The 17,974-nt window shown below is 38.9% G+C and overlaps 1 protein-coding gene across 1 annotated transcript in view; it reads right to left on the bottom strand.

The window, feature by feature from the left end:
- Window positions 1-1,661: 1,661 nt before the first annotated feature.
- The window catches only part of EBF2 (EBF transcription factor 2), a 190,235-nt gene continuing 173,922 nt past the window's right edge, over window positions 1,662-17,974 (bottom strand). The window contains exons 15-16 of the mRNA XM_077152833.1: window positions 9,925-10,092; window positions 1,662-4,618 (exon numbers count right to left, since the gene is read on the bottom strand). Of these exons, the coding sequence (XP_077008948.1) occupies window positions 4,587-4,618; window positions 9,925-10,092 (200 nt within the window). The 3' untranslated portion in view covers window positions 1,662-4,586. The remainder of the gene's footprint in view (window positions 4,619-9,924; window positions 10,093-17,974) is intronic.

Genomic DNA, 17,974 nt, shown 5'->3' on the forward strand with positions numbered 1-17,974 from the left:
CTCAGTGCTCCACAGCCATTCTGAACATTTTGCAGTTTGATGAATATACCATAAGCTTTTTTGAAGTTTGAGTGTGTGTTCAACGAATTGTCATATCTGGACTAGGAATGGAATGTACATTCCCCTAAAAGGCCAAGATTCTGGCTCTAGGATATATCTGCATATCATAAGAATCTACTTGGGATAAGTTCTGGGGTGCAGGGGCACAGCAACATGCCCTACAGGCTGCCAGCTGGAGTTCTCTTATTCCTCATTTTCCCTCCCATTTTGAGTTTCCTATGTTTGTTAAAAAACAGACCTGTTATAGTATAGACACGTCATATATATTTTTAATGAGTTGACTAACAAGACGGTCCCTAAGGAATAAATTCTCAAACTGATGCTATTTCCTATAATTTGTGGCAGATCAGCTACCTCTCCCACATAACTATGAAGAGCTGCCTCTAGAGATCAGAATTTAGTCTGCTCATTCACTCATTCAACAAGTATTTGTTGAGCACCTCAGGCTCACGACTCAGGGTTCCGCCTACAATGTTGAGGCAGATTTGGTCCCTGTTTGCATGGAGCCTTCAATCTAGTGTGAAGGCAGACAGCTAATTAAAAAAAAAAAATCCAAGCAAATGAATAAAAATTATTCCAAGGACACAGAGCTCATTTAAAGAGAATAACTGGGAAATGTCTACAGTTGGGGGTCATGATATTTAAGAGAAGGCACCAATCATACAAAGATCAGGGGGAATGGCATTCCAGGCAGAAATCTAGTCTAGAAATAAAAAAATAGAGTGTTTTTCGTAGTTTAGTGTTTAGATATAGCATCTTGCCCACACTTGTGTAAGGAAAGCAACAACTTGTGTATATTGAATAGGTCTGTATCCCATAGAGAAATGAGTAAATTCTGTTAACAAGTAATACTTGTGAATACTCTGAGAAACACTTTTGGTCCCACCTTCCCCTCGATGGGCTTTGTGAATTTCTCTTTACATGTCTTTGTTCATTCTGTCCTTCTCATCTGGATTTCTCCCTACCTCTCAGTAACCACCTGTTCTTTTGAGGCCCCGAACAGCCCCACTTCCTCCATAAGTCTTATCCGATCGCTTCAACCCTCTTCATCTCTGTCTCCTCTGAAATTCTGCAGGTCTTCTGTCTTCCTATTTGAGCTGTCTTCTATGTATTCTTTCTTTCCATGGGCACGTGTCTTGTATCCCTTTCTATGATTTAAGGATAGGCACCAAGTCTTTGTGTCCCCACCCTCCAATTCTATGCTCAGTGTCTGATGCATCGAGTTATAATCTCTGTTCAACAGGCAGCTTCAAATGTAAGCACACTGCCCACCTACCTCAAGGATTCCGTACAGTCAAACTCCAGCACAGTAACATAGGACCTTTTGATTATCTTATGAAGAAATATAACTAGGTGGGTGTATAGATAAACACATATGGAGAAATGACCTAAAAATCTTACATATTCTCTCCTTCAAATGAGTTTCTCAGTACACTTCCCGTGTAAGCAAAAGCTGTAGTAAGATTTCCTCAACCAGAGCTCAGGGATGAGAAATTATGAGAAAATTCCCCCAATTTAAGAAGAACAAATCCCAAACTAAATATCTTCCACTTCAAAAAAAAAAAAAAAAAAGAGCCAAATTCCAATCATTTTTACAGTACAAAAATTTTATTTTTTGTTAGGTTAATTTAAAGTTTAAAACTGAAGTAGACATATTCATTTTACAAACAAGATATTCTTTCATAAGTAAGACCATTAAAAACAGTAAACAAAAAAGCTGTCTTTACAAAAAGCTCTGTGCATAGCAACTTTATACTGTATATAACTGACAAAGCAAAATAATAAAATGAAACTATACAGCTTGAAAATGAGACCTTACTGTACAAAAGGTAGAGAAGATAATGGTTTTTAAACCATGCATATTGAAATGTGCAAAGAAAAACTGGGAAGAATTATGATGCTATAACAAAAAAAATGAGATAAATAATGAAGTAAATTGTCCCTTTAAATGAAAAATCTTACACAGTTCCTCTTACAAAGGATAGAATTTGTAGTTACCTATAGAAATACTTATATTCCAAGTGGCACAAAAATAACCTGGGACCAGGAGGATTCAACAGCAATGACTAAAGAGGACAGAGTAGCTTTGTTTTTAATTTATTATTACACTAAAAATAATCCTTACACACATTTGTACAATTAAATAGATCTGTTGCTGCCAAGGTTCTAGCTGAATGGTCAAGGATGTCTGGTATTTAGTTACACATTTTTCGGTGTAAAGCTACCAACAAATTCTACAATCATTTTGAAGACAGTACTGCACTCATCTTCATGCAAGAGCAAAATTCACAGATTCTAAAAGCAATGCTACTTAAAAAAAAAATTTTTTTTTCCTTATGTTGGATTGGCTCGAATCCAGGTCTAAACATGTTTAATTTTGTTCTGCCTTCATTTTTGGATGATAATGTTTGTATTCCATACACTCTTTCCTCCCGTAAGATTTTTTCACTGGGGAACTTTCTCTCATGTGTTTCTGTGTATTTTGGCGCTTCCAACCCTGGCTGTGAGGGACTGTCAGCAGTAGTTACAAGCATGCCAGGTTTTCAAAACCTTGAATTCTCTTGTGCATAGAAACAATATTTGGGTCATATCGGGTAATTCCAGAATGGATTAAAGGCAAATAAGACAGTTGGGGGGGTTGGATAGGTGTGGGGACGTATCAAGGGGGAAAAGGGAAGGGATGCAGAATGTATGAAATCATCTAAAATTGGCTCAGATGCACTTACATAGTTTTTCCATGAGAGCTGCATCGGTTTCTAATGTTAGGACCCCACCCAAGAACCCCAAACTGAAGTCTGTGTAGAGTGTATACTGTGGTGCCAACAAGCCAACAGGAGAACCCTGGCCTGGAGAAAAAAAAGCCATCCTTATTAGAGTCCAAATAAGTCTGGGTACATCTCCAGGATTACACACGCTCTTAAGCATGCCTCCTGAAGAATCAGCTACTGTTGGCAGCTACTGCAAGGTTACTGGCCCTAGAAACTAATGACAGGGCTATAGGGAGCTCCTCAGAGGGCTGGGTAACTGCACTGTTTAGAACACAGGTTCCCCTAATCTCTGAATCTGCCAAGAATCTAGATGTCCATTTTTGGGGACACTAGGAGAATGACTTAAGGACTTTAACATTCCTCTTTCCATCTCCACACCTCATCCCATTCTTGTCTAGAAAGAGTGTTAAGTGGGATACATTTTTAAAGAGGGTTTAATGCCATGAAAAGAAAACTTTGCAGAGAGAGGTAAGGACTTGGAAGTTCTAAGATTGACTCTCCAAGTCCGAGAAAAATAAGCCATATTTTTAAAGCCCCCTTTCTGGAGCTCAGTGGGACTCGCACCTCTGTGCTATAGCAGGCAACTAAAGGGGATGGAGTGGGTGGCTCTGGGGAGGAAAAATTCAAAAGGGCCCCCATGGTCAAGGAAGTCATGTGGCTCTTCTTTACGGTGAGACACTTCTTTCCCTGGCATGCTCAAAGCCTGGGACACACTAAAACACGGGAATTCTCTGCATTGCCCAGAGGAGAACGCTGAACTAATATGTATTTTTTTTAAAAATATTCACATAAAGTGAATTCCAAAAGGGAGATGTAGAGACTGTTTTGAAAATAGATGGAGCTGGGAATGAATCGATGGGTTTGAGTATTTGTATATGTGCAGGTACTGGAAACTTTGTTTCTGTTTTGGGTTTTTCTGCAGGAATGTGGATAAGTTACGTGCTCTTGCCCATGGCTCAAAAAACGATGGAAAAAGAGGGGGATGTTGGGTGGGGGATAAGAGTCTAGTTCATAACTGCAATAATAATCACACACCTTTTAAACTTGTTACTACATGTTTGCATCATTTTCATTTTACATCAGGAAGAGAAATTTCCCCCTCTTCCAAAAAAGGTCTTAATTCTACCTCTACTTACAATAAGTTACACGTTTATTTAAATAATTGTAAAACATTTTAAATTTTTTCCCTTTTTTTGTTTTTTCTTTTTTAAGAGATTAAACTATAAGCAAACACACATACAACAACATTTCATCATTCAATTCGGGTTTTGTTTTAAGAAATTCTTCCATGCTGGTACCCTGTTTTGTTCAATTTTTTTCTGCATAAACTAAATTGGTATCTGAAAGGCTTCATAGAAAATAGAAACTTTCAACTTTTTTTTTTCCTACAAAGAAAAACAAATAGTATCCAAAATATTAAGCATGAATTGTTTGCCAATTTTTTCTTAAATATTTTACAAACATAGGAAGGTGGTTTTCGTAACGTCCATAACAAAGAATTGCATTTCTGCTCTCAGCACTGACCATGTCAATGACATCTTTTGTCTTTGTCCACAAGAGGGTCAGTTTGTGTAGCCACCGTCACAGCTACAGGAGAAATGCAAGACCAAGTAAGATGCAGGCTCCTCACATACCCAAATTTGTCCATTATGTTCATTTGGGGGCAGGACTCTCCAAAAGAGCTCATAGTGCTTTCCTTATTATTGGTCCGTCAGCGTAAGTAGTTTTGTGCGATAAGAAAGCAGTGCTTCCTCTTCTTCACATTGGGGGTACAACGAGGCCGGTCATGGCTGCAAGGAAAGAGGGGCAGAAGAATGAGACTTGGAGAGGGTTCAAGGTCAAGGATGTAACACAGAGAGGAGCAGGGGATGAGGGTGACGAAAACTGACACCTTCCAGGGAACTGGTGACCACAGCTGGCACGTGAGCCGATTTCTCCGGGGTTGGTCTAGCAGGCAGCCGATTAGAAGCACTGCTGCTATATTTAATCGCTGTGATTTGTACTTCCAAGGCTTGTTGGAGAAGTTTTGCTTGGGAAACTGAGTGTTTTGTTTTATATTCACATGTGCGACAAATGAGATAATAGATGTAAATATGTAAATGAAGTTGTAATACATGTGATAGGTTTTTTATTATTAGACTAAAATAGTTTCCAGCTGATATCACTCCAAATCACTTAGTTGGAATAGGAAAACTAACCCCAGTTGCTGAGCCTGAGTTATTAGGCATCATTCACAACAAACCAAACTTTCTGTTCATCCTTTACCATCTATTCTAGCCTAAACTTGATTAGCTTTTTTTTTTTTTAACTAACACAACTTCCTTTGGTGCTCCCTGCTGATATGTCATGTGCATTCCTTAATGAATGCTGATCCTTTGGAATAGACGATTTAGTTTCGTTCCTAATTTGGGAGTCATCCCAATCCCGACTCCTCACCCCCTGTCCATGTGCAGGGGCCCTCCATCTATTTGGGAAGATGTGGAAAAGGCCTGTCTCTGTGGAGCCACTTCCAAGGCTCCCTCCCCCCTTGATGCCAAAAATAAAGCAGCATCAGCACAATGTGGAAAAATCACACAGCAAAACACATTCTTCTGGCCTCAGCTTTTGGATGATGAACCAAATGGAATTTTAATATCCCTAGGAATTGACAGCATCCTGTCCTTACATAAAAAAAGAAAGCCACATCTAGATTTTGATTCTTTGAGTTTTAATGTCTACATCTCATAAGGGGCTTATCAAATGTCATAGAAACATTTTGCTGAGTGGTACTTACTTGAGCTTACAAGCAAATGGCCAAAAGTCCTCCTGCTTTCCCTAATCCTCTCACTCTCTCTTTCTCCCCTACTCCCTCCACCCCAGCCCTGCCTCTTTCTCCTGCCTCTTGGGCTAGTCCTCTCGGGCAAAATTGCCAGCCGTCTATTTCCCTGCCCATACAGGCTTTATTGAATGTTTGTGAGATCCGGATTAAGGTCTTACACAGCTAGCAAAGCCTTAATTATTTTTGCCTGTATTACTATATATTGAATTGATGTAACTTTTCAATAAAGGTGGTTCAATTCTGGACATTCCCTGATGATTTGGAGATATAGCAACCCCAGTAATTATCCTAGAGTATAGGAGTTTTTAGAATTTTATTTTATTTTATTTTTCCTGGAGGGAACTGGAAAAGGAATCAGGCATGTAGGTGTTTACTATTACCTTGACAATCTGCACTCATCAACTGTAAATGCCTGATAAATGAGGTACAAGATGGGACAACGAATGCTGTATGTATAAAACTCTGGCAGTAGAATCCAGACTTGGGTCTTCAACTTTAACTCATCAACTACATTTAAAGCTCCTTAGCCCGTTCTTTTTCTGAGTCCTCAGAAACTTACTAAGGAGCTTATTCAAAGGGCAGAGCTGCTGAAAGAACAAGAGCCACTATGTCAGAAAACAGATTTGCACATATTTTTCTTCTTCCTTGTCCCACACTGAGCTCTGGGTGGGCTGGACTCTGCTGGATGGCCACCTTGACGCTTTGGTGGTAGAAACCAGAGCCGCAGGGAGAAAGCAGAAAAAGTAAGCATTTTTCATGGGTGGAAGAGGTCTGCTACACTGCACTTTGCCCTGTTGCTTTTCACCTTTAGCATTTCATAGGAAAGCAATACTTGCTCTTTGGTCCAGGTGGAAGTAGGTACGTGTTCTGAGTGAGGAGAGAAATCGCATTATTACTGTGCCAGGAGAGAGAAGCGGCTGCAGCTGACTGCATAGGCTCTGGAGTAAAAAGCATCTGGGTTCAGGTCATCTATCACTTACTGGGTGGCCTTGGGCAAGCTACTTAACAAAAACTCGTGATGAGGATATGGAGAGATGAGGGAAAAAGATATGGATAAAAAAAAATGAATAATGGGGGAAAGGGTAAAATAAATTGGGTAGATGGAAATATTAGTGGTCAGTGAGAGGGAAGGGTAAGGGAGATGGTATGTATGAGTTTTATCTTTTTTTCCTTTTTCTGGAGTGATGCAACTGTTCTAAAAAATGATCATGATGAGGAATACACAACTGTGTGATGATATCGTGAGCCATTGATTGTATACCATGTATGGAATGCATATGTGTGAAGATTTCTCAATAAAAATATTTTTTTAAAAACTGGTGATAATGGCATGGCCATCCCCTAAGGGTCATGTGAGAGGCTTTAACAAAATAATACAAGTAAAGTCTTCAGTTCAGTTCCTTCATACTTCATGCTCTAAAACTGTTAGCAAATCTTTGAGAGTATTTGCTGTACATCCTCTTTGCAGATGAGCAAGAGAAGCTTATCTTACAATAAATCTAGAGAAGGGTCTCTCCTCCAGCCACTAACTACCCAAGGCTCAGTTCACATATTCTCTTTCTTTCTCTAAGGAGATGGAGCTTTTGCTTATCAGCTCCTGCCATCCCAGGATTCCTTCAGTGATTGTGGATAGTGCAGTGAATGCTGGCATAGGTTTCTCTGTGTTTGCATCTATGGGGCATTGAGCTTCCATTCCCCTGGTTTCTGCCACCCAAACTAGAGACCTAAGAACAGAGCAGGGCCTCTGCAACGCACCCTTTGTCACACCTGACCTCCTTGGCCAGGCTGTATAAAACACTATGAAGTTTCATATGCTTAATCCTTTACCTTTCTTGATGCTTGATACAAATTAATTCACAACAATCTTTGGAGGCAACTCTCATTTTCCTATTTAAGGAACTAGGAAATTGAGGCTCTAAGATGAGAATGACTTGCACAGATTTGCATAGCCTGGGAGGAGCTGAATGAAAACTCTAAGATATGTCTGGTAAGATCAAGTCTAGGGCTCTGGCAATCATTAATCATCTTTGTGGTTCTCCTCAGAATATTCTTTTATTTCTTCACATATCACTTCATAGTTTCATAGTTCTTTGCAAATATGTTTGCAAAAGTTCTTTTAGCAAATAACTCTAAATTGACAGGTTATTCTTCTTCTCCTTTTAAAAGTTCAAATCATCAAGGAATGTAATTCTTCTACAATTCGGAGATAATTTCAGGATCCAAGAGAGGTTTGGGACATCACAGGGATATCATCTGGTAATGACCCTAGAACCTAAAGCTGGTGCTTACATGTCACTAACTTAATCATCCTTCCTACAGACACAATCCAGACTGTGCGGCTCACCCACCTCCCTCAGCCCAAGCACCCCGACGGGTGGTGACTGAAGGTTCGTATACCTCCCCCAGGGTTTTGCTGCTGCTGGTACCCCTCATTAAGACTACACGAGACTCCCTTTCAGCTCTGTGGGCTGACTCAAACCTGACAGCGAGGACACCCAGGGAAACTTGAGTACTCAGCAAGAGGCAGGGTGAGGATTACACTCCATGAGAGCCAGGGGACAACTTGGTCCTGGCATCTCTGAGGGCCCAGAAGCAGCAGGCCCCATGGCTGAGATGCAGAAGTTCAGAGGCAATCAGTTGTAGTTTCCCAAACTCAGTGTAAGTGTGAGAGGGGCTGGGGGAGGGGTAGAGGTCAAGTGACACTTATTTTCCTTAAAGTAAAACTAAAAATATTTGCAGGAGTGACAATAGGGCCATACCCTTCCTGCATGTCTCCCTGCACTCCTCATTGAGTTTTGCTGTGCCCTACACTCTGCATTTTCCTGAGTCCTGTTTAGCTCCCACTTGGTTTAAGGTACATGAATAAAAACCAAAGACCTTGGAGAGGGGGAAACATCATTTACTGAAGGGGTCATCGGAGAGAGGAAGATGCAGAGGATCTTTAGCAATTGTTTTCATTTCCCAGTCTACAGATGAAGCCACGATAGAAAAAGTTCTGAACACATCCCCTAACAATGGGAAGGAAACTGCTGGGTGTTTGACAGGAGGCAGGACAGGTGGAGACACTTTGCTACAGGCTAAGCCTGTTTCTCTATGGTTCAGACATCTGGATGAAAACAAAACAACGAAAAACTTTCCATCAATTGTACAGATGTTTCCAACTACCCAGATGCTGGGTGGCATGCAGACCAAGCCTGCTTTGTCTGGCAAGAAGGGAAAGGATTTCAGTGACTTCACTCCTCTGGGAGCTGGGTTTTTGGTTCCAGTTTTGATCATCTCTCTGTCAAGTCACTTGCCTTTGAGGAGATGCAGGATGGACAGGAATCTAACATAACTTCCAGAGCTCTGCCCAGTCACTGGCAAATGTGCCCTCATTTTTCAAAACTATTAGAAACTCATAGACTACTGTAAACCCACAAGGTAGATGTTGCTGCAGGGGCAGCACAGTTCATCCAAGGCTCCCCGCAAAAGCTCTTCAGACCTCAGAGGCTTTGACCCACGAGGGGCCTGCCGAAACTCTGCCCTCTTTGCTTTTATCAAGACGTGTGGAGCAGCCTGAAAATAATGTGGGTTGTCAATGAGCCATGGTGCTCAGCAGTTTCCAATTTGCTCTTTTGCCTCCCATTAGCTGCCTCCTGTTCACATGAGTGAGCATGAGATGATTAAATTCTCATGTACTCATCACGTTTGTATTACGTCATGTCATATTATATTTTGGGACTTTGCTCAAAACTGGGTTTGACGGGTAATATTAATTTTTGTTCTTCAAGACAGTATGTTTTTTCCTTTCTTTGCCATCCCTTCCCCGATGTAGCACCTGCCATCAATTCAACTAACAGTTAACCAGCATTCTCCCAACTTGCTGGTTGTGCCTGATGGATGCTGTCCATCTGTGTCATGGGAATGTGTATGCACTGCAGATGGCAAGCAGATTAGGTGAGCAGTAATCATCACGTAGCATCAGTTGTGATGATCCAGGCACCTGCTGGGGGGGTGGAAAACAGTGCTGGGAGTCGAGGTATGCCTGCATTGTATGTATCGCTCTACCACAGTTTATGCCATGACCTTACAGAGTTTGCAGATTTTCTTCTCCCATCTTGCTTTTAGGTGGAGTACTAGCCCAGTTGTATAAACCCATTCCTGTGACATGATGAAAACATTAAAGTATCTTATTGTAGGTAGATGGCCAGAGTTGGAAAATGATGTGATTTTGACTCTTACTTTGGTGGCCCTAGGGCACATGCATCATGCTCACTCCTAAAGCAGTACCTTGCTTACCTCTGAATCCGTTTCCATTGCCACTGGAGCAGGCTGGTGAAGGGGAGCCTTGGGGCCTGATGACAGGAGCAAAGGCACTCTTCTGTTTAACAGCAGGAAAAACCGAAGAGGAAAATGGGAGGATGGAGGACGTGCTGGAAGATCCAACGGTGGGACTTGATGACATGACTGGAAAGCGAATGCACAATCCTCTTTTAGAAAAGGACCTGCCTAGGAATTAGGTTCTTCTTTCAGTACTAATATTCTAAACACAATTATTGACAAGTTACTGATTTCCAGGCATTGTACCAGATTCCAAAAGTGAAATGTGACACAGGTCCTCCCCTGATCGGTGGATGACAAATAAAAAGAGACAAATAGACAAATAAAAAATAATATGGTAACCATTCCACTAGAGGAAGGTATTCAATGCTAAGGCGATAGAGAGGGCAAAATTCTCTTCTGCAAGGCAGAGAAGGCAGAGAAGGCATCACAAGGGAGCTGGTACAGCGAGGGACCAAGTCACCTTAAAAATCAAGCCACCCAAGTATGGAAAACTCCTTCTCATCCTAAAAAGAAAGTCCTGCCTGGGAATTATGTGCTTCCCTAGAGACTCCAGGTCTCCAGAGCAGTGATCTATAGAGACAACATCTTCTCTGAGAATGCCATCTCCATGGGCCACTTCCTCATTAAATGTAAAAGTTTATTAACGTTCAGAAGATTACCTCCTTCTCCCTGTACTTTCTGAGCTCCTGGGAAATAAAAGCTGCAAGTCAGTCTCCTCTGACGTAATGTTTAGAAAAAGCACTTATATTAAAACATTAACATTGAAATGACCTAAAGGAAGCCAAAAGCTAAGGGTTGTGATTTCCAAGAAAAATAAAGGCAATTTACACAATGAAGTGCCCCACCTCTCAATGTCCGATATTCCACCAAGTTACATCATACAAGAAGATCATTTTATCTTCTATGTTCAGCTTGCTAAGAAAGAGGTAAATGAGAGTTCACAAGGTTTAAAATCTTAGGTATAGCACCCTATAGCATAAGGTCATGTTTTAAGGACTTGGTATAAAGTAATCCTCAGAATTCTGGACTGTCCAAGCCACAGAACTTGGTAAAAGAATTGTTGGAGCCTAATACCAAAGCCCATGATACCATGCTAACTCCTGGTTCATATTTTCAGTGGACCAGTTACCCCACAAAGTAAATTTGGAAAATGAGGACATGAGTGTGACTTACGGTCTTATGACCAAGTTCAAGGTGCATTGAAAGCTATATGTTCTGACGTCCTGCGTCAGACTCCACCTCCACTTTCCCTCTCTCCCTGTAAAAATATACTTTTAAATATTTTAATATATATTTTATATTCCTCTCTCCCTGTAAAAATATGCTTTGTGCAATGTTCACACAATTGAGTGAGGACAGCAATCTCATAACACACCTCTAGTATGAAGGCTTTGACAGCAGAAAAACAAACCAAAGGCTTCAAAACAACTTTATCTAAAACTAGGTATCCTTAGGTAGTCCTAATTTAAGGGGCTATGCAGAAGGAAGCTTATATATATGTAAGATATAAGTATCTGTCTTTCCTCAAGTAAAATGAATCCAAAGAAAAAAGTTGGAAAGCGAGACAGAGTCCTGGAAGAATCACATGGAATACTTGAAGATAAAAATAAATAAGAAATTGAGAGTAATTCATTATAATAAGATACAGCGCTGAGCATCAGGAGTGAGTCTTATTTATTGTTCCAAGCAAACTCTCTTCTAGCCTTGGCTTCCATGTGAATGAAACAGATATTTTAAAAATGCTCTCCCCTTTCTCCGAGGCACAGAATCAGGGGCCAAAGAAAAACTGATACTCAGGAGCTCTGATTCTATCCTCAATTCAATCTATTATACTATATGATTCACACTGGCACCAACTATATCTGCAATATCCGAACCTTCCCTCACACACTATGACAAAGAAGGGTTTTTATAGTGTAGACACATATGTACACATGCACGCATTCATTTCCATATGCAGTCAGCATCTGATTTACTTTTACAAATATATGTATATTTGTATATTTATTTATTTATTTATTTTTGCATGGGCAGGCACGGGGGAATCAAACCCAGGTCTCCGACGTGGCAGGCGAGAATTCTGCCAACTGAGTCACCGTCGCACCGCCCTACAAATTTATTTCTTTGTAACATCAGGTCCCATTCTAATGTGGGGCGCACTAAATCAATTATGGCTGCCTCTCAGTGGAAGAGGAATCACCTCAAACTTTTCTAAGGGACTTAAACGAATTCTTGGTGGGTTAAGTAAGCACAAAGCTATAATATACTGCCGGATGGGAGGAGCCCACTGAAAAATATTTTTACAAAAATTTTTTGAAATGTCAAATAATTTCCAAATTAATTAAAAATTTTACAACTGTAAATAAAATTCCTAAACAGATTTTTAAATTTGTGTATTTTGACAAAATAATCCCTGTGTTCACACATTAAAACACACACAGGCACATCAAACAACCACAAAAACACTGTAAGAGCCAGAAAACTTTGTTAATTCTTCTTTTCTTTAAGCAGTAAGGGGGTTTATCTTACTGGATATTAAGACTTAGAAAAAAGAAGTGAAATCAGTGTTTTGTTTGTTTCTTTCTTTCTTTCCTTTTGGGTGCGTGGTCTGGGAATCGAATCCGGGTCTCCTGCATGGAAGGTGAGCATTCTACCACTGAAACACCTGTGCACCCTGAAGCCAGTGTTTCCTAGTGTACTAGTGTAAAATAGGCAGACAAATCCTCGGAACATAATAGGGTCCAGAAACAGACCTGAGTATATATAAGAATGAATACCTAATAAAGTTAGTGGGGAAATTAAATGCATGGGAACAATAAATTAACCATTTAGGGACTAAAATAAATTTAGATCACTTCATGCCAAACACCAAAATAAATGTAAGTAGATTTAAAGAGTTAATAGTAAAAACTAAATTATAAAAGTGGTGGAAAAAAAGTAGAAAAGCTCTAATTTGTATTCAAAATCTAATTCCAAAGCCTGAATAGAAATTCAAAGGACAGAGACTTGACTATATAGTGAAAAACTTCTGCAACACACAAAAAAGGCAAATGACAACTTAGGAAAAATCTTTGCAATATCTATTTAGATATATTACTATTATCCTTAATGGATAATAAGCTCTTATAAATTAATTGGAATAAGAACATCCCAACAGAAACATGGGCACAGTACATAAAAAGGAAAATCACAAAAAGAGAAATGAAAATGGCCAAGAGACCTATATTGAAACATTCTAACTTATTAATAATAAAATGCTAATTAAAACAGTAACACAATGCTATTTTCCTCTTACCAAATTGACAAATATTAAGATAAATTATCAGAACAGGGAAACAGATCCTCATCCTTTGTGTGAAGACAATTAACCTCTCTGGAGGGACTTTAACGATATATATCAAAGTATTTTAAAATGTGCATATCCTTTGACCCAGTAATTTAATTTCTAGAAATTAATCCCAAGGAGATAATAATGAAACCAAAAAAAAAAAAAAAAAGACCAGATCCAAGGATGCTTCTTATGCTGTTTCTATAATAACAATAATAAAACATTGGGAATTAACCTAAATGACCAGCAATAGGTAGATTTTTCCAAATCCATACAATGGAATGTTATACAAGCATTAAAACCAATGTTGGAGAAGAATATTTAATGATATGGAAAGACACGTTTACTCAGGTGAAAAAAGAAAATGACATAATAAAATATACATAGGAACCCATTTTTTAAAAAATACACACAGCAGAAGTCTAGATGGAAGGTCCAACCTCTAACTGAATCTGGCTGGTAGGATTATGAGTTCCCATAAATTTATCCCCTTTACTTATCCATATTTTCGATTTCTTTTACAATGAACATGTATCACTTCTGAATTAGGAGAAACCAACAAATCTCTTAAAATTTAAAAACAGAAAGTCTCTATTTCTTTGAAATAAATATTTCTAAGAAATAACACATTCCTTAGCAATCAGCACAATACCTTTCCTGAAAGACACTAATACGCCTTGATTTGGGACTTTACTGCTTCTAAAATTCTCTGATGCAAAAATACAATAAAATCTCTAAAGTTCATAGGGGAAACTTTTTGATTATAGTTAATTTCTCAGAGCAAACGTCGCTCCTAATATCTGTCCTCCATGTCGGGGGACTTTATGGAGCCTAGCTTCATATCCATCACTTTGATAATTCTGTCACTTTTCTTCCAACCTCTCTTTCATTGCTCTTATAGCACAATCTCTGTAGTTGTGCATCAGTGCAGATGTTGTAATTTTCAAAATGTTTCTATCCGTGACCGGAAGGCTGTACTTTAAAAGTCTACCATGGTTATCTCTGTATAGAAATGAAGAGGTGTCATATTCTTTTCTTCTTTTTACATACAAGTGCTTTTCAAATTGTCTACAGTGGGAATGTTTCTATTGTAATGGGAGTTTTTATGCTTTTCTGAAGAAAAACAATAGAAATAGATAAAAATGTTAAAAGACATTGTTTCCTATCATGAGAGTATGATTTTTAATTACTTTCAGATGTTCTAAATTGTCTATAATTATTTAATACTTTACAGTAGAAAATGGATTAATATATATTTAGTTAGTTTTAGTTTCTATTTTTATTTTTTGCATGGGCAGGCACTGGGACTGAACCTGGGTCTCCAACATGGCAGGTGAGAACTCTGCCTGCTGAGCCACTGTGGCCTGCCCAAAATTTGTTTTTAAAATAAAAAATAGTGAAGCCAGAGGCATAGTGTATGACTAAGACTAGGATTCCCTGAGGACGGGTTTCTGCCCGTATGGATTCTTTCCCAAATTTTGGACTCTCTTGATGTTATTCTGCTTCAGGGAAGTGGTCCCTGTGGACATTGCAGGGGTGTTGGGTGACCCAAATTTGGGACACCAGAATCCACCATTTTAGGATAGCTGATCATGCATACTCTTAACTGAGAATTTCTCTGGATAGCTATCCATGGATAGAGGCCAAAGCAAAGACAAACACGTCAGGTCTAGAAATCTATGTGAACAAGGGGAGTTAAGGAAAAAACACTTTTCTTCTTATAAGGATTGATCGGCTTGCATGGCTGCAGCTGGAACTCACCGGGCACATATCCTCCTTTGCATCGAGCCATTGCATTTGCTGGCGCTAAGGGGTCTGTCAGCATTTCATTATAACCCCCTATTGTCAGGGGTTTAGAATTCAGCCATAAAAACTTGCACTGAGCTGGAACTTGGCACACACTGCTACCGCCAGGAAGTGAAGTTTGTATGTAAAATTGAAAAAACATCTGTTTGGCCATTTTTGAAGTAGTGTGAGAGCAAAAGCAATAAAGATGCAGGTTTTTGATACTCTGCATTATCTGTAACGCAAGGCAAACTCGACTGAGAGGCTTGGCTTTATTTCTTTTTAATGTCTCTGGCAAGTGATTTCACCATGGCATGGTCTAGCCACATCAGATTACTTAAAAAAAAAAAATCATAGAATTGTGTTTTTAGATACAAGCAACTGAATTTATGAACTATGCTTTCCCTTGGGCATTTATATTTTTCCCCAAGAAGTTAAGATTTAGCTGGTTAGAAAATACAGGTCATATACTATTGTAATAAATTCCGTTGGGTATTCGATATTTGGCAGTAGGGAATTTTATTGTATTGAATGCACTGCTTCGAATCCCATTCTCAGTCTGCAACTCCTTCAGACCCTCCTCAGAAGATGAAAGTGCAAAGAACCACATGGTAAACACTGGGAGAAAGGAAGAGGTTCTCAGCGCAGTATTTCTCACTCCTGATTGGTCAGGGCACCGTCTTCATTTTCCTACTAGGTATACACTGTCTCTTATTAATGAGTGATTTGAAGATTTGGGGTATTGTTATTTTTCTTGTAGTGGATATGGATGACCATGAAAGAATAAGGCAAAGGAAGGAAATTGTCACTGGCTAGAGTGTACCAAAACAAGGGGAGGGTCTGTCCTATCAAATAAATTATCTATAAGAAACATTAAGCAATTAACACCCAAATGGGCATTTTCATTAATCTATTCTCATTCTCTCTTTCTTTCTACCCTCCCTACACACAACACTTACGGAATTATTAGGTTGATTAAAATTTTTGATCTACAAAAACAATAATTTCACATGGTCCAACCTAATACAGAAGTTATATATGAAAATGTATGGCTGAACTACATAAAGTTGTCAATTATATAGACCAAAAAAGGCTAAGTATAGACAAATTTATATGGATCAACTTCTTAATACATTATAAACATATTAGATATTTCTTATTATGTTATAATTTTTAAAGCATGGTATTCTGAGTCAGATTCAATATGTTCTAGTTCCACTTTTTACTATTATTTGGCCATGAATCCTTGAATAAGTTATTCAATAACCCTTCATATCTTAGAATGGAAAATTATAAAAATACTAATTATATTCATTTAACGAGATGTAAGATCTAACTGGATTCTACATACAAACTTTAATTTTTAAGATGTAAAGTGGAATGCAATTTCTAATTATTCTAATTGCCATCACCATTGTTATGTGACATTATTTACACAATGACTCTCACCATTGCATGGTTGTATCCCCAATAAGAGAGTTGTTCAGAATGACGTCCCTTTACTACACCACACAGAGAACCTTCTTTATTATTCATGGGAGAAACCTCTACAAATTGTCAGAAACAAAAATTAGGGTTTCTCCTGAACTACTTAAAAAATAATGTGTGGACATAAAATCTTACAACCACTAGTGTTTCTCTCTTTGCTTTAGCATGTCATTAGCTCTAAACCAAATCAATGGCCCTTTGAATAGACCAAAAGGCACCCTAATGCCCTCAGATTTATTTTCCTAACCATATTCTTTTTCTTTTATCTCAGTTTCTACTTTATGTTTTCATATTACCCATTTGACTATTAAGATTCCCTCCAAACATTTTAGAACAAGAAAAGTTAAAACGAAGCCAAGGAATAAATAAATCAAGTGACGATTTGTTTTCTAAATCACTCCCATCAAATAAGTCTATGTCATCTGACATGACACAATATAGAACTCATATTTTGCAGTAACAAGATTTGAGTTGGACCAGAAGGGTCACCCTTGCCTGTACTCTGCTACTTGGTATTTTGGTAACTGTGTCCTTGTCACTCTGAATAGAATGTTGAGTATATGAATCGAGCAGATAAGCCAAAAATAACCCATGGGCGTGTGTCCCCAAGGAAGCCAGGCCCAAAATCTGTGTGGGGCAGCCTCTAGACCCATGCCATGCTACTTTTTTCTGGGCCATGGTAGACATTACTATGTTCTATCCTCAACTTGCCCTTGTTCCTGGCATGAGGCAACCAGACAGGGTGAAAAGAGGGCATACTGCAGAGCCTTGCATGAGATCCAGCATTCCAAGAACACTCGATTTAATTCCTGCATGTGGTCCCTGTCAACTTCTCCTCCAGTCTAAACTTCTCCCTAAGTAGGTTTGAATTCTCTCAGGCCCCTGGGACCATTGCGTAAGCTCCCAATTTAGCCCCCAAAGTTTAAAAGCTCAGTTTCAATATATTCACATTATTACAAGCAGTCAACTCTCTACTCTCTAGAAGTATCTAGGGGAGACCATAGTCATGTAATAAAGTAGAAAGGGAGTATGGTGTGATGCACAAAATGACTCAAAGTCATAAATTCTGTGTTCGAATTATTGACCCACTGTTTTCGATCTGTGTGATTTTGGGCAAGTCATTTACCTTCTGTGTACCTCAGCCTTCTCATACAAAATGGACATAAGCACACTAACCTCGGAGAATTCTTACAAATATTATGTAAAATATTATACACAAAAGCGCCTAACAAAAAGGGCACAAAACTTTAAATGAAATGGGATCTTAATTTCACATGTTCATTCTCATAAGCCATAAATACTCTTTCTCTATAAAAGGGAATATTTCCATCCTGTTTTTCACCTCAGAAGACCCTGAGTAACACCAAATGAACCAAAATCCAGCTACAAGAAAAGAACGGGAAG

The sequence above is a fragment of the Tamandua tetradactyla genome, chromosome 3 (assembly GCF_023851605.1).
Source record: "Tamandua tetradactyla isolate mTamTet1 chromosome 3, mTamTet1.pri, whole genome shotgun sequence".
In the NCBI taxonomy this organism is placed as follows: domain Eukaryota; kingdom Metazoa; phylum Chordata; class Mammalia; order Pilosa; family Myrmecophagidae; genus Tamandua; species Tamandua tetradactyla.